General features: G+C 46.2%; 1 protein-coding gene across 1 annotated transcript in view; it reads right to left on the minus strand.

The window, feature by feature from the left end:
• Positions 1-14,425: 14,425 nt before the first annotated feature.
• Positions 14,426-17,818, minus strand: part of RFC2 (replication factor C subunit 2) — a 56,812-nt gene continuing 53,419 nt past the window's right edge. Inside the window, exons 9-11 of the mRNA XM_075334235.1 lie at positions 16,729-16,809; positions 16,352-16,465; positions 14,426-14,631 (exon numbers count right to left, since the gene is read on the minus strand). Coding sequence (XP_075190350.1) covers positions 14,521-14,631; positions 16,352-16,465; positions 16,729-16,809 — 306 coding nt within the window. The 3' untranslated portion in view covers positions 14,426-14,520. The remainder of the gene's footprint in view (positions 14,632-16,351; positions 16,466-16,728; positions 16,810-17,818) is intronic.

Genomic DNA, 17,818 nt, shown 5'->3' on the forward strand with positions numbered 1-17,818 from the left:
GAACCGTGATGGCTCCCACTTCAAGCCAGAGCCTCAGGGGATGGTGAAGGAGCACGGCATGTGAAGGCTCCAGCCTTGTAAAATCAACCTTAACAGCACCGCCGACACAGTGGGGTGAGAAGGGACATGCCGGGAGTCCAGATTGAACCCGCTTTTCTTCCAAATCTTTGAAATCAAAATTCAGATGAGAATGCATGTGTGTGTGTGACCTCCTGAACACAAAGCATTGAACTGGTTGGATTTGTCATCCAGGGGGTGTATATGCTCGGAGGGAGGAGCTACACTTTTAGTGTAGTACTTTGTGTGTCCTCCGGAGGCAGAAGCTATACACCCATGGTCTGGGTCTCCCATAAGGAACGATGAAGAAATTTATAATTCTTTGTTGATTTAAGTAAATCGCTTTTATTATAGGATATTGAAGCTCCAGTTCAGAACACTTTTATACTTTTCATACTGTTTTTCTCACCTGTTCAACATAAAACATTATTTTTTTTGTTAATAAGTGAGAAGCCTGGATAGAGGGCGGCTGTAGACAGTGAAATTTATTCCAAAATTTGCAACTTTTACATTTTTGCATTGCTTTAGTTACGTTAAGGGCAGCTCTTCATGCCTGGCAAATTTGCTCTAATTTACACGAGAAAGTACCATCAATTGTAAAGCAAATCTACTCCAGCCATTAGCAGGTACAGATATCACTTCCTGGCACACAGAAAGACCAAATACACAGAAAATTAATGAAGTGGTGCCTGATTAGACTTTCCTAAGGCTGAAAATACCTGTGTAACTAAATTCTCTTTTTAGTGTTTTTGGATTTTGCAAATATAAATTGTCCTTAGGGCCCAATCCATTATAGCATTTTTTTTTTTCGAAATTGTGGGTGGTTTTTAATGTTTCCCCATTTTTTTTTTTATTTTCACCTTTCTTTAAGTCTAGTTTAGGCCTGAAACACATATCCGTGAAACACGTGCGTGTTTGGTCCGTTTCCGTATATACCGGAGACACGGCCAAACGTGCACCAATGTTATTTAATGTTTGAGGACACATGTGCGTTTTTCATTAAGGTCCGTGGGTCCGTGTGCGTGCTACGTTTGTGTCTCCGTTTTGCACGGAAGCATGTCCGTTTTTAGCACGCAACACGCAGCACGGACTTAATGAAAGTCAATGGGTCTGTGCGCACGTCCGAGTGACACAGACGCATCTCTGTTTGCTCCCTGTACGTTTTGTGCTTTTTTCATGTGATGTCGGTCTTTTTTCTTTTTCTGTTTCGTTCTCTCCCTCAGTCCGTCGGTCGGTCGGTCTCTCTCTATGTCTGTCGGTCGGTCTCTCTGTCTTATCTGTCCCTCTCGCTGTCTATCGGTCAGTTCCCCCCCTCTCTCATACTTACCGTTCCCCGATCTCCGGCGCGGCGCTGCACTGCGGTTCTCTAAACTCCGGCGGCTTTTCCTCTTTTGAAAAAGCCGGCCGCTCATTAATCAATCTCGTATTCCCTGCTTTCCCCACCCACCGGCGCCTATGATTGGTTGCGTTGAGACACGCCCCCACGCTAAGTGACAGGTGTCTCACTGCACCCAATCACAGCAGCCGGTGGGCGTTTCACTATGGAGTATAGAAATAAATAAATAAATAATTAAAAAAAAACGGCGTGCGGTTCCCCCCAAATTTAATACCAGCCAGATAGAGCCATACGGCTGAAGGCTGGTATTCTCAGGATGGGGAGACCCAAGTTATGGGGAGCCCCCCAGCCTAACAATATCAGTCAGCAGCCGCCCAGAATGGCCGCATACATTATATGCGACTGTTCTGGGACAGTACCCGGCTCTTCCCGATTTGCCCTGATGCGTTGGCAAATCGGGGTAATAAGGAGTTATTGGCAGCCCATAGCTGCCAATAAGTCCTAGATTAATCATGTCAGGTGTCTCCCCGAGATACCTTCCATGATTGATCTGTAAATTATAGTAAATAAACACACACACAACTGAATAATCCTTTATTAGAAATAACAAACACAAACACATTCCCTGGTTCACCAATTTAAATCAGCCCCAAAAAGCCCTCCATGTCCGGCGTACTCCAAGATGGTCCAGCGTTGCTTCCAGCTCTTCTGCATGAAGGTGACCGGAGCAGCAGAAGAAACCGCCGCTCCTGTCACCTCCACGCAGCAAATAAAGAGAGCCGCGTGATCAGCTGAGCTGTCACTGAGGTTACCTGGATCCAGCGGTGGATGCAGCGGTGGCCGCGGGTAACCTCAGCGACAGCTCAGCTGATCGCGCTAATCACCGCCGCTCCTGTCAGCTCCACGCAGCAACTGAGGTGAGTAGCGCGATCAGCTGAGCTGTCACTGAGGTTACCCGCGGCCACCGTTGCATCCACCGCTGGATCCAGGTAACCTCAGTGACAGCTCAGCTGATCACGCGGCTCTCTTCATTTGCTGCGTGGAGGTGACAGGAGCGGCGGTTTCTTCTGCTGCTCCGGTCACCTTCATGCAGCAGAGCTGGAAGCGACGCTGGACCATCTTGGAGTACGCCGGACATGGAGGGCTTTTTGGGGCTGATTAAATTGGTGAACCAGGGAATGTGTTTGTGTTTGTTATTTCTAATGAAGGATTTTTCAGTTGTGTGTGTTTATTTACTGTAATTTACAGATCAATCATGGAAGGTATCTCGGGGAGACGCCTGACATGATTAATCTAGGACTTATTGGCAGCTATGGGCTGCCAATAACTCCTTATTACCCCGATTTTCCAACGCACCAGGGCAAATCGGGAAGAGCCGGGTACTGTCCCAGAACAGTCGCATATAATGTATGCGGCCATTCTGGGCGGCTGCTGACTGATATTGTTAGGCTGGGGGGCTCCCCATAACGTGGGACTCCCCATCCTGAGAATACCAGCCTTCAGCCGTATGGCTTTATCTGGCTGTTATTAAATTTGGGGGGAACCGCACGCCGTTTTTTTAATTATTTATTTCTATACTCCATAGTGACACGCCCACCGGCTGCTGTGATTGGATGCAGTGAGACACCTGTCACTCAGCGTGGTGGGCGTGTCTCATTGCAACCAATCATAGGCGCCGGTGGGCGGGGAAAGCAGGGAATATGAGATTGTTTAATGAGCGGCAGGCTTTTTCAAATTAGAAGAAGCCGCTGGAGCAGTGTGAACGCCGTGCAGCGCCGGTGATCGGGGATCGGTGAGTATGAGAGAGGGGGGGACACTTCAGTCACTCGGGGGATTAGCGGTCACCAGTGAATCCTTCACAGGTGACCGCTAATCAGCACACAGACAGAGCCGCGGCATGACAATGAAGTCGGGTGAAGTTCACCCGAGTTCATTCTCATCGCGCTACTCTGTCTGCTGTCTGCCGACATGTAGTAAACAACATTTTGCATCACACACGGACATTCCACACGGACAACACAAACACGTCAGTTAAGTTTCACACGCACATTTCACACGCACATACGGCTAGCATACGGGATACATACGCAGGCCACACATACCATAAAAACGGACCTAAAAAACGGAAAACGGACCCGAAAAACTGCCCGTTTTATACGGACGTGGTTTTAACGGATGTATTTTCGGCCTTACATGTATTCACTCAATTTTGTTTTTCTTCGCCATTGTGAGTGAACGTTAGTCATTCCAGATGTTTTTACCTGATTCATCATTTGGGACGTCTTAAGAATTCACAAGATTTGTTGCAAATGTACTATACATCTCACCTTCCCCAGAGTAATTTTCTGTCCAATTTGTGACATTCTTTTTTTGCCATTTTGCAAAATGTGAAACTTTGAGATTAAAAGCTACAAAAAAAAGTTCAAGTTAAAAATAAAGAAAATATTTTACTTTACGTAAAATTCATGAACGGAGTGCTCAATTTTGAAGACTTTGCACCAAAAATGGCAAATACAAAAGTAAAAGACATTAATTCTGGGCTAATGCCGGTTAAAACAAAAAGTGCACAAGTTTAAAAAGTCTATTTGAAACTGGCTCAATGAGCATATCTGGAGTGTGACCATCAAGGATACCTATTCTGAATGGTGCCCAGTTATCAGCGATATGGTTTTGTTATAAATTATTTAATGTTGATATAGAATTAAATGTTATTTCTATTTCTGCAGATAAAGCCAGAGCTATGCAGTATAATACATAGTATAGTACAGCATCAAATACAAATGAATTAAGCCATTTCAAGGAGAGTAAAACTGGAAGAGTTACTTGTAAAGAAGGATGTTTTTTTTTCCTGTCAATTTTAGGCTAAATACTATCAGTTGCCAGTTGCTTATATAATAATAATAATAATAATAATTTTATTCATTTATATAGCGCTATTAATTCCACAGCGCTTTACATACATTGGCAACACTGTCCCCATTGGGGCTCACAATCTAGAGTCCCTATCTGTATGTCTTTGGAGTGTGGGAGGAAACCGGAGTACCCGGAGGAAACCCACGCAAACACGGGGAGAACATTATATGGGCAGAAGGACACAATCGTAAATGGGGAGAGGATATTGATGAGTAGTAATGACTGAACTTTACCATGCTTGGGTACTCTGTACTCGTAATGATCAATTTGATACTCGGACAGGCTCGACTTGGGTATAGAGGAAGTCAATGGGGAACTCAAGTAGTTTTAAGGAAGATTTTCCGAAAAATGTTTGAGTTGCCAATAGACTTCCATTCTACTCAGTACATGAGTCAAGCCTGTCCAAACGTGAAACTGCTCGTTACAAGTGCCAAGCATGGCAGATCTCATTCATCACTAGTTATGAGTACAGAGCACCAGAGCATGGTAGTGCTTGCTCACCATTAGTTACAAGTACTGAGCACCTGAGTATCGTAGTGCTCGCTCATCTCTAGCTACAAGCACAGAGCACCAGAGCATGGTAGTGCTTGCTCATCACTAGTTACGAGTACTGAGCAGCAGAACATGGTGTTGTTCGCTCATCACTAGTTATGAGTACCGAGCACCCGTGCATGTTAGTGCTCGCTAATCACTATGAATCTTCTGTAATATAACAGCTGTGAATATCTGGAATTATTCTAACCTCAGCAGCGGGAAAGATCAATGAATTCATAAGTGGACTAGATTTCCTGTAACTGTATAGGAATCTTGTTTTTAAAAGGGAATCTGACACAAGGTTTATAGAAGGGTATTTTATAGTCATGGGAATTTCCCTTTATGAATATGACTCAAGGGCTCTGTTTTACCCCAATGTCATGTGTAACCTTGTTTGTAAACAAAAAAAAAAAATCTAAAAAAGCCTGCTGGTTGCTTACGGCTTTGCTTATTTTTTTTTTTTGCCCTCATTTAATTATACCTCCAATAATACATTTCTAAAGTTTAGGTTAGATGCACAAAGAAGGGAATTTTGTTACTTACCGTAAATTCCTTTTCTTCTAGCTCCTATTGGGAGACCCAGACGATTGGGTGTACAGCTACTGCCTCCGGAGGCCACACAAAGCACTACACTAAAAAGTGTAAGGCCCCTCCCCTTCTGGCTATACACCCCCAGTGGGATCACTGGCTCACCAGTTTTAGTGCAAAAGCAAGAAGGAGGAAAGCCAATAACTGGTTAAACAAATTCACTCCGAGTAACATCGGAGAACTGAAAAACCGTTCAACATGAACAACATGTGTACCCGAAAAAACCCAAAAATCCCGAAGGACAACAGGGCGGGTGCTGGGTCTCCCAATAGGAGCTAGAAGAAAAGGAATTTACGGTAAGTAACAAAATTCCCTTCTTCTTCGTCGCTCCATTGGGAGACCCAGACGATTGGGACGTCCAAAAGCTGTCCCTGGGTGGGTAAATTAATACCTCAAGTTAGAGCTGCAAAACAGCTCTCCCCTACGAGGAGGCAACCGCCGCCTGCAGGACTCTTCTACCTAGGCTGGCGTCTGCCGAAGCATAGGTATGCACCTGATAATGTTTGGTGAAAGTGTGCAGACTCGACCAGGTAGCTGCCTGGCACACCTGTTGAGCCGTAGCCTGGTGTCGTAATGCCCAGGACGCACCCACGGCTCTGGTAGAATGGGCCTTCAGCCCTGATGGAACCGGAAGCCCAGCAGAACGGTAGGCTTCAAGAATTGGTTCTTTGATCCATCGAGCCAGGGTGGCTTTGGAAGCCTGCGACCCTTTGCGCTTACCAGCGACAAGGACAAAGAGTGCATCGGAACGGCGCAGGGGCGCCGTGCGGGAAATGTAGATTCTGAGTGCTCTCACCAGATCTAACAAATGTAAATTCATCTCATACCGATGAACTGCATGAGGACAAAAAGAAGGCAAAGAGATATCCTGATTAAGATGAAAAGAGGATACCACCTTCGGGAGAAACTCATGAATGGAAGACCAGGAAAGGAGCCTTGGATGACAGCGCTGCTAGCTCAGACACTCTCCGAAGAGATGTGATCGCTACCAGTAAAGCCACTTTCTGTGATAGTCTAGAAAGTGAAACCTCCCTCAGAGGCTCGAAGGGCGGCTTCTGGAGGGCAACTAGTACCCTGTTCAGATCCCATGGATCTAACGGCCGCTTGTACGGGGGTACAATATGACAAACCCCCTGCAGGAACGTGCGCACCTTAGGAAGCCGTGCTAGACGCTTTTGAAAAAAGACGGATAGCGCCGAGACTTGCCCTTTAAGGGAGCCGAGCGACAAACCTTTTTCTAACCCAGATTGCAGGAAAGAAAGAAAGGTAGGCAATGCCAAAGGCCAGGGAGACACTCCCTGAGCAGAGCACCAGGATAAGAATATCTTCCACGTTCTGTGGTAGATCTTAGCGGACGTGGGCTTCCTAGCCTGTCTCATGGTGGCAACGACCCCTTGGGATAATCCTGAAGACCCTAGGATCCAGGACTCAATGGCCACACAGTCAGGTTCAGGGCCGCAGAATTCCGATGGAAAAACGGCCCTTGGGACAGTAATTCTGGTCGGTCTGGTAGTGCCGACGGTTGGCCGACCGTGAGATGCCACAGATCCGGATACCACGCCCTCCTTGGCCAGTCTGGGGCGACGAGTATGACGCGGCTGCAGTCGGATCTGATCTTGCGTAGCACTCTGGGCAAGAGTGCGAGAGGTGGAAACACATAAGGGAGCCGGAACTGCGACCAATCTTGCACTAAGGCGTCTGCCGCCAGAGTTCTGTGATCGCGAGACCGTGCTATGAAGGTTGGGACCTTGTTGTTGTGCCTGGACGCCATTAGGTCGACGTCCGGCCTTCCCCAGCGGCTACAGATTTCCTGAAACACGTCCGGGTGAAGGGACCATTCCCCTGCGTCCATGCCCTGGCGGCTGAGGAAGTCTGCTTCCCAGTTTTCTACGCCGGGGATGTGAACTGCGGATACGGTGGAGGCCGTGGCTTCCACCCACGTCAGAATCCGACGGACTTCCTGGAAGGCTTGCCGACTGCGTGTCCCTCCTTGGTGATTGATGTATGTCACCGCTGTGGAGTTGTCCGACTGAATTCGGATCTGCTTTCCTTCCAGCCACTGCTGGAAGGCTAGTAGGGCAAGATACACTGCTCTGATTTCCAGAACATGGATCTGAAGGGTGGACTCCTGCTGAGTCCACGTACCCTGAGCCCTGTGGTGGAGAAAAACTGCTCCCCACCCTGACAGACTCGCGTCTGTCGTGACTACCGCCCAAGACGGTGGTAGGAAGGATCTTCCCTGTGATAATGAGGTGGGAAGAAGCCACCATTGCAGAGAGTCCTTCCGAAAAGGATACTTTCCTGTTCAGGGATGTTGACTTCCCGTCCCATTGGCGGAGAATGTCCCAATAGAGGACGCAGATGAAACTGCGCAAACGGAACCGCCTCCATTGCCGCCACCATCTTCCCGAGGAAGTGCATGAGGCGTCTTAAGGAGTGCGACTGACCTTGACGGAGAGTCTGCACCCCAGTCTGTAGTGACCGCTGCTTGTCCAGCGGAAGCTTCACTAGCGCTGACAGGGTATGAAAACTCCATGCCAAGATACGTTAGTGATTGGGTCGGTGACAGGTTTGACTTTGAAAAGTCGATGATCCACCCGAACGTCTGGAGAGTCTCCAGCGCAACATTCAGGCTGAGTTGGCATGCCTCTTGAGAGGGTGCCTTGACAAGTAGATCGTCCAAGTAAGGGATCACAGAGTGTCCCTGTGAGTGCAAGACTGCTACCACTGCCGCCATGACCTTGGTGAACACCCGTGGAGTTGTCGCCAGACCGAATGGCAGAGCTACGAACTGAAGATGGTCGTCTCCCATCACGAAACGTAGAAAACATTGGTGCTCTGTAGCAATCGGCACGTGGAGATAAGCATCTTTGATGTCTATTGATGCTAGGGAATATCCTTGAGACATTGAGGCAATGACGGAGCGGAGGGTTTCATCCGGAACCGCCTGGCCTCCACGTGCTTGTTGAGCAGTTTTAGGTCCAGAACGGAACGGAAAGAGCCATCCTTTTTTGGCACCACAACCAGATTGGAGGAAAACCGTGTCTTGTTCCTGAAGAGGAACAGGGAGTACCACTCCTTATGCCTGCAGAAGAGCATCGGCTCGGTGGGGAGGTGGGGACGTTCTGAAGAATCGAGTCGGAGGACGAGAACAGAACTCTGTCCTGTGCACGTGGGCACAATGTCCCTCACCCACCGGTCTGTGACCTGTGGCAGCTAAATGTCGCCAAAGGCGAGCGAGTCTGCCATCAACCGCGGATGCGGAGAGCTGAGAGAGCTGAGAGTCATGAGGAGACCGCCTTGGTAGCGGTTCCTCCGGCTGCCTTCCTTGGGCGTGATTGAGCCCCCGGAACTGAGCCCCTCTGAGGCTTTTCAGCTCTTCTGGGCGAGGACAATTGGGACCTGCCCGAGCTTGGGAAGGACCGAAACCTCGACTGTCCTTCCAGGACAGCATTAATAGGGTAAGTCGCAATGAAGACATTGCGAGGTTACGGACGCCCCTGCGGCACAAATGTACATATGCTCAAGACCAGCTGTGCAAGAACAGCTGAAAAACTTAGGGTGCCCATACGGCTGTAAATGCCGGAGCAACCGACACGCCGATAGCCTCATAGACAGATTTCAACCAGAGTCCATCTGTCTGGCATCTTTAAGTGAAGTCCCATCTCCACTGCAACTATAGCTCTAGCCGCAAGCCTGGAGATTGGAGAATCCACCTTTGGACCCTGGGTCCCGCGCTTGACCACGTCAGGGGGAAAAGGATAACGTGTATCGTTAATGCGTTTGGAGAAAACGCTTATCTGGTAAGCGTGGTGTTCCTGGACTGCTTCTCTGAAGTCAGCGTGGCCAGAAAAATACTCAATATACTTTTGAGCTACTGAAATGGGACTTCTCCTGCTGTGAAGCTGACTCCTCCGCTGGGGGAGCTGAGGGAGAAAGATCCAACATTCCATTGATGGACGCTATAGGATCATTCCTTATGGCGTCACCGTCCGGTGTATCCGGATTGAGAGCGTTGTCAGGATCAAAGTCCTGATGAGCTACGTCTGCCTCATCATACAGAGAGCCTCCTGGGACCCCCCCCCCCCCCGGAGCACCGATTTTATTCCCAATGAGGGTGGCCAGGGAGCAATGATCCAGATTGCCCATGGCCTGTCCGGACTGCAAGTCTCTATCCCATTGCAACTCCATCCCTGTCCTTGGACAGGGTTGACAGGTGGTTCCTTTGGCCACGTCTAGTAGAGACCCCGGCTGACCAAGTGCTCCAGGGGAGCATTGCACACAATGGGGTTCAGTGCCGTGGAACAGTATCACATGCAGTAAAAACAGCATCGAAAGCCTGTGTTGCTTATATGCTGCTGCCGACTAGCCATCTAGGACATAGAGCCAATAATGGCGACCGTACAATGCAATGTATAGCATACAAGCATAAAGTACAATGAACACTGCAGCACATGCAATACAAGCAGCATAGAAAGCCTGTGCCTTGGCACCCCTGCTTTTCTGCCGCTGTAGACTAGCCATCTAGGGGAATATACAGTGCAATGTATAGCATACAAGCATAAGTACAAATGAACGCTGCAACCCCTGCAATACAAGCAGCATAGAAAAAACCTGTGCCTCAGCACCCTTGCTTTTCTGCTGCTGTAGTCTAGTCATTCTAGGCGAAAATAGCCCAGACTAGCGACCGTACAGTGCAGTGTATAGCATACAAGCATAAATACACATGAACACTTCAGTACGTGCAAAACAAGCAGCATACAAAACAAGCAGCATAGAAAGCCTGTGCCTTAGCACCCCTGCTTTCCTGCTGCTGATGTGTCGCCATCTAAGAGGGCATATAGCCAAAGATAGCGACCTATGCAGTGTAAGCATAAAAATACAAATGGACAACTGCGGTATTTAGTGGGGTCAGCACTTCAGGTGCCGCTTACCGCCCGCCTATAAGCGGGTGTGTGGTCGCCCTAGTCCTGTGCCTGGTTGCCCTGAGTCCGATCTCTCAGCTCGGACTGCAGGAATGGCTGCCGGCGTCTTCTCCAGCTCGTGTGAGTAGGGGCGGGCCGTGGGCGTGCCCCCAAGTCAGAGCGGGAAACCGGCGTCCCACAGTGTCCAGTGAGAGGGCTGGAGCATGTAAATAAGGCTCCAGCCCTCGGCGCTGCTGATTGTACAGCGTCTCTCCCCTACCCTGATTGACAGGGTGGGGGCGGGAACGAAGCGGAGCTAGGCCGCAAAAGCCGGGGACTGGATTTATAAGCGCCGCCGCCGTAAAAGCGCGGTCGGCGCTAAGTCCCCGGCGCACTACAAGTCCCAGCCGCGCCGCCGCTCCCGAGCGTCCGGCGCGGTAGTTCCCCATACATAAAGTCACTCAGCTAGGCTGCAGTGACTGTAACCCTTTATTGTCCCCGGCGCACTAGCACACCCAGCAAGTCTGGAGTGTGCTGTGCCTGTGTGTACGGGGACACAGAGTACCTGAATGGTGCAGGGCCATGTCCCTGAACGGCACTCCCGCTCCACATCCAGCAGGTTCAATGGGTCTGTGGATGGAGCCCGGCCTCAGGGCTTTGGGGCCGGTAAGATCCCACTTCCTCAGAGCCCCTCAGGGGGATGTGGAAGGAAAACAGCATGTGGGCTCCAGCCTCCGTACCAGCAATAGGTACCTCAACCTTACAAACCACCAGCGGGGTGAGAAGGGAGCATGCTGGGAGCCCTATATGGGCCCACTTTTCTTCCATCCGACATAGTCAGCAGCTACTGCTGACTAAACAGTGGAGCTATGCGTGGATGTCTGACCTCCTTCGCACAAAGCAGAAAACTGGTGAGCCAGTGATCCCACTGGGGGTGTATAGCCAGAAGGGGAGGGGCCTTACACTTTTTAGTGTAGTGCTTTGTGTGGCCTCCGGAGGCAGTAGCTGTACACCCAATCGTCTGGGTCTCCCAATGGAGCGACGAAGAAATACATCATGTTAGTTTGTCACTGGACTTAGTAGCAACATATCCAACTAGCATCTGTTATATAAGCACTAAATTACAATAAGTACAATCCAAGCTCTGCTATTGCAGGGCACTGAATGTGGAGCAACATGATTAAAAAAAAAAAACCACCAAAGTCCAAATAGTGAAGGCTTTGTGAGAAGGTTCGTGATTTTTGTCATATGCAAAAAAAAAAAAAAAAAAGTCCAGTTTTCAGTTTGGTCAGTGTGACAACAGTGCTTCATCAGTGATATCACCTTAAAAATGATGCTGCTATATTTGACCACACAATTTGCTCACCCCTGATGTGATGCTAGAACTTCTCCTTGGTGAGACATGTGATGTTTGATGCAATTGATGATGTTGCAACGCACAACTGCTTTTCCAGGTTTGCAGCAGTCGACTCTGATACGTTTTCTAAAGAACGTGCAGCAATAATTTGTTCAAAACACAGATACAGTGGAGAATTTGAATATTTGATACATTGACGATTTTTCCAAGTTCTCTCTCTGTAATTTATATTGTAGGTACACTTCAGCTGTGAGACAAAATCCCCCCCACCCCAACAAAAAAAAACCAAAAAAAAAAAAAAACAGAAAATCACACTATGATTTTAGATAAATGCAATAAAATGCAAAATTAATTATTTGATACAATAGAAACACAGAACTTAAAAGGGAAAGAAGGCCTTTTCTAAATACCTTCTTTATCCAATTTTGCCTTTGAGTGGCGCTATCGCTGTCCGTTTATGCCCATCACATTACTCAGCTGCTGTCACCTCTGATGTCTGGGGAGGTCACGTCACCTTCCGGAATTTGAAGTTGACCCGACATCAGATGCGGGACCCAGTCTCCGTGAGTGACTGGGCTGTGGGCAGAGATTCATAACACTTCATAGCATCTTGGCATCGCTTGCAGCGCACTGTTAAGCGGTGAAGATGAGAGCGCATGAGATGCTGGGCTGTGACGCGCGATGAAGCTCCGCCTGCAGCCCAGTCACTCTGGGAAACTGAGTGATGTCGAGTCAACTTCAAATTCCGGAAGTTGACATGACATCACCAGACATCAAACGCCGCAGCAGCCCGGGTCACATGATAGGGGATGAATGGACAGCGATAGCACCACTCACAGGCTGAATTTGAGAAAAAAAAACAAAAACGTACAGTATTTAGAAAAAGTCATCTTTCTCTGCTTTAAATCAATGTGGCCACTATGATTTGTAATGGACCATATCTTTAATATTTAGTACAGAAACCTTTGATTGCAATTACAGAGGTCAGACACTTCCTGTAGTTCTTGACCAAGTCTGAAGGCACTGCAGCAGGGATTTTAGCCCACTCCTCCATACTGATCTTCTAGAGATCTTTCAGGTTTCAGTGATGTCACTGGGCAACACTGAGTTTCATCTCCCTCCAAAGATTTTTTTATTGGGTTCAGGTCTGGAGACTGGTTAAGCCACGCCAGGACCTTGAAATGCTTCTTACAGAGTCACTCCTTAGTTGCCCTGTGTTTTTGGGTCACTGTCATGCTGGAAGATCCAGCCACAACCCATCTTCAATGCTCTTACTAAGGGAAGGAGGTTGTTGGCCAAAATTTCACGATACCTGACCCCATTCATCCTCCCTTTAATATGGTGCAATCGTCCTGTCCCCTGTAGAAAAGCAACAAAGTATGATGTTTCGACACCCATGATTCATGGTTGGGATGGTTTTCTTGGGGTTGTACTCATCCTTCTTCCTCCAAACATGGCGAGTGGACTTGATACCAAAAAGTTCTATTTTGGTCTCATCTGGCCACGCTTCTCCGATGCGTCTTCTGGATCATCCAGATGGTCACTGGCAAACTTCAAATGGGCCTGGACATTTCCTGGCGTGAGCAGGGGGACCTTGCGTGCCTTGCAGTATTTCAACCCATGACGGCGTAGCGTGTTACTAATGGAAATCTTGGAGGCTGTGGTCCCAGCACTCTCCAGGTCATCCTGTGTAGTTCTGGGCTAATTGCTGACCTTTCTCCGAATCATCCTTACCCTCCACAAGGAGAGATCATGCACAGAGTGTGATTGTGTGGACAGGGGTCTTTTATACAGGTAATGAGTTCAAACAGCTGCAATTAATACAGGTAATGAGTGCAGATCAGGAGGGCAAGTTAAAGGAAAAATACCAGGTTTGTGAAAGCCAGAATTCTTGCTGGTTGGTAGGTGATCAAATACTTATGTCATGCAATAAAATGCAATATAATTATTTAAAGATCACAGAATGTGATTTTCTGGGTTTTTCTTTTTTTTTTTATTCTGTTTGTGACAGTTGAAGTGTACCTACAATAAAAATTACAGATCTCTTCATTCGGTTGTAGGTGGGAAAGCTTGCAAAATCGGCAGTTATCAAATAATTAATAATTATTTTCCCCACTGTATATATTACAATGCATATCTCTTCAAAGTGGAAAATTCATCATCGCTCATGTAACATTTATACAACTCAAGTAGTGGGAGGTCTGCTAGGAGACACGCTAATATGTCTTTCACATGTGCTTTATAGCCATCAACCCTGGTGTTTCCTATTTTATGTATATAACCCGTCCCCAGAGTCTCCTATGAGATGTATATACACACCAATCCCTATTACATAGGAGTCACTAGTACTGGTGTACATATATCTTAAAAAGGATATACTGAAACAGCTGCAGTCATTACATAGGAGGCACTGCAAATGCTCCCTTTATGGTCGTGACTGGAGCGAAGGATACAAACTGTTCCCACAAAGAATGTAATGACACTGGCACTGCCCAGCGTCAAGACTTAATCATTTCATAGCAAAAACTGGGAGGAATCAAAAAGTGCCAGCAAATTGGGCCCCATGTTTCCAGAACTGCAGTCCCCAGCAATTTGGCTGGGGGTCAGAAGAAATGTCATCACAGATTAGAGATACCCCATCCCCTGATGTACATGTACCAGATGTGTAATAAACTTTTGCCGTGATAACTTTTCCTCAAATAGATTTTCTTAAACAAAAAAAAAAAACCTACACACTTGAAAAGTGAAACTATTTATGGAGATGTACATTATACAGCAGAAAAGTAGATATAACATGCAATCAATCAAAGGCCGACGTGAAATATAAACATTTATGAGCTTGTAGACACCGCAGTTTTCTGACACAGCCGTGAAAGGAGTCCAGCCATTTGTAGTAAAGAATTCACACCCTCTGCAACTTTCATGTGCGTGTAACCAATTTCCTGAAACAAACAGATATGGGTTAGTAAATTCACATGCAAAGTTACAAACTTAAAAGTTCTATTCATGCCAAGTCAAAAGGTCCAATTCTAAACGCTCCTGAATTTTCAGGTGCATATTCCGGTTTAGAAGATAAAACATGATGCTACAAGATAATTTTATCAACTTAAGTTTTGTGTTGTTTATTCTCTACTCTCCACCAGCTGGTCGTAGTCACATAGAAACACTACAGCTGAGACTTAGTTGGCCATTGTAAGAAACACAGCGACTTCATCACATAACTTCTAATTTTAATAGATTTCCTGCAGTATAAATACTGCACCAGATTTATTGGAAGGCAGGCTCTCAGCTGTCGTACCGTGCTCCTTACAATGTAGATCAAGGCAGTTTACTTTGTTGGTATATTAAATGCTTACACTAGCGATGATTCTCTCATGAGAGTTAGATGCATTATACAAACACATGGCTCAAATTCTGATGCGAGCGTGAGCGTAGTGTCCTTTGCTGCAATCTGATTCTCTCGCATACGAGAATCGAAGCACATGAGAGAAGATTAAGATCTTCATTTCTTTATCTTCTCAATTGTTTGTGTCTGCGATAATTGGATTACAGTCTGATGACATCCGACCGTAGTCCAATGTTTCACACACAACCAAAGACTTGAATGGGTACGCGTGATCCAAATATCGAAGCCACTCGCAGCATCCTGTGATTGTTTTCACATGCCAAATCAGCATGAGAAAAAGTAAATAAATTGCACATCTGCAGTGTCCCATAGTATGGGTCCATGATATATCCAATAAAACATTGCATAGCCCTTTTCTAGGTTATACGCTTGTGTGAGCGCAGCCTATAGCTAATGGTCACAGAGTAATCTTTAACACTCCTTCAGTAATTGTGCGTCAATATCGTCACACGTTCATAAGCTGAGGTGCTGCAAATATACACAAGGGAATGCTGGACATTCTAAGGTGTAGTTCTAGAACAATACTAAATGTCTGTTCAGGTCTATGTACATGGCATTACTCTATAATCTGCCATAAAAGGTGTGGGGCTGACTGGTGTATTTCAAGTTTAAAGGGAACCCAGTCACCTTGGAAAATGTTATATACCTACAAATATAGTGAGAAAGTACAGGTAAATAGTGATAAAACGCTACCCGACCACCTTACTGAAAGTGCAGCTACTGGGAGAAAATGAACTCATTTCCTCCTGGAGCCACTGGGTTTTCATTCATTCATGGGGGAGTGCACAGAACTATAAACATCACTATACTGAGAGGCAGATGTCAGCACGACCAGGCACTTTGAGTTTTCTCTACACAGATGCACCACAGAGCAAGCTGTATAACCCCTGTGAATGAAAGATCCCAGTAGTAAATAAGTTACATTTTCTCTCACCGCTCTTTCAGTTAGGAGACTTTAACTATTAACCCCATATTTGCAGGCCAATAGCATTCTGAAATGACCAGCGTCTTCTACATTTTCTTGTGATAAAATGTACATGTTCCCTTTGATGCAGTGCTCCCCAATTCCAGTCCTCAAGGCCCACCAACAGTGCAAGTTTTCAGGATTTCCTTAGTATTGCAGAGGTGATAATTTAATCACTTACAGAGGTGATGATTCAAACACAGGAAATCCTGAAAACATGTTCTGTTGGTGGGCCTTGAAGACTGGAGTAGGGGAACTCTGCTTTAATGAATACTTGTAGGAGGTGGAATACCTTAATAAATTCTAGCTTGAGATACTCTGGCATCTGGAAAGTCTTACAGACCCTGAAGATGTTGCCAATAATATCTTCTGGAGAGTACCCAAGCTTCCAGAGATGAGCTATAATCTGTAAAGTTAGAAATATACAATATGTTATTGTTAATTTACCATCTGCATAACATGGGTTGAGGGTTTAACTTCTGTACTAAGCATATTTGCTAATACTGTTCAGATTGCTTCAGTGTAGGTATAGTATACATTTTTATTATTTTCCGTCATTACAGTTGGCATGAGACTTCACAAATGAAAGCAAGACGATTAAAGTAGCATACGTTTTATGTTCTATTTGTAAAAAAATTAAAAAAAAAATAAAAATAAAAATATATAAACCTTGTATGCTTCATCAATGTTTGCATTGACACAATGCTGCAACATTTCTTTCACCAATAACGGATGTGGTTCATCACAGACCTGAATGATAGAAAACAGCTTGCTCAAATTTTAGGTTAAGGTCCAATGTATTATTAATACAATGGGATCAAGTGACAACACAGCAGACTTACTAAAACGGTCTAAAAAAGAAACCGCCAATACTCAATCACTGGTGTGAACATATGAGGTATGGAAGATATTAATGGATCATTTCACAAAGAAGCTTTACTAACAAACTTGATACTGTGCAGAATACTGTTAGCACATGATGAGTACCGAGGAAAAGAAGGGGAGACCCCGCTCACCTGTTCCGGAGATCAAATCCGGACCGTGCACGGAGAAAAAGAGGCAGGCAAACCTCAGCAGCAGCATAGATGAAGTGGAAATCCAGCAAACAGGTCCAAAAATCAATTAAAATAAGTTTGTGCTAAGAGACTGACTAAGAACCATTATGTTCGAAACGCGTCCTCTCACCTGTATTTCCCTATGAATTCATGATGGAATCTTTTTAACGAACATGAAATAAAGCACAAACTTATTTTAATTGATTTTTGGACCTGTTTGCTGGATTTCCACTTCATCTATGTTAGCACATGATGTATACTGGTCAATTGCATGGTCGTCAGTTAGCTGTGGTTTTTGGGATATCTCGGTATTTTAAAATTCTTCAAGTACAGCAATAATACAAAAGAAAACTAAGGGTACTTCCACACTTACGTTGTTTTCCTTCTGTTACAATCCACCCTTTTGGAAAACAGCGGAATCAGTTAACGGATTCCGCTGTTTCCCATAGACTTGTATGGTTGACGGATTGTACCAAAAGGACCTGCGTTGCTTCCGCTGGGCGACACTCCGTTCCTCCCGCTGGGCGGAAGCAACGCAGCATGTAAAGTTGTTTTGAGCAGCGGAATCCTCTGGATTTCACTGCGCATGCTCCTCTTTTTTTTTTTTTTTTTAAATCAAACTTTATTTTGGCTCGTGGTGGCCGAACATTCAGCTGAGCGCTCAAGTGACAGCGCTCAGCTGAGCGCCCGCCGGCATGCCCGGG

Source organism: Anomaloglossus baeobatrachus, chromosome 2, assembly GCF_048569485.1.
Source record: "Anomaloglossus baeobatrachus isolate aAnoBae1 chromosome 2, aAnoBae1.hap1, whole genome shotgun sequence".
Classification (NCBI taxonomy): domain Eukaryota; kingdom Metazoa; phylum Chordata; class Amphibia; order Anura; family Aromobatidae; genus Anomaloglossus; species Anomaloglossus baeobatrachus.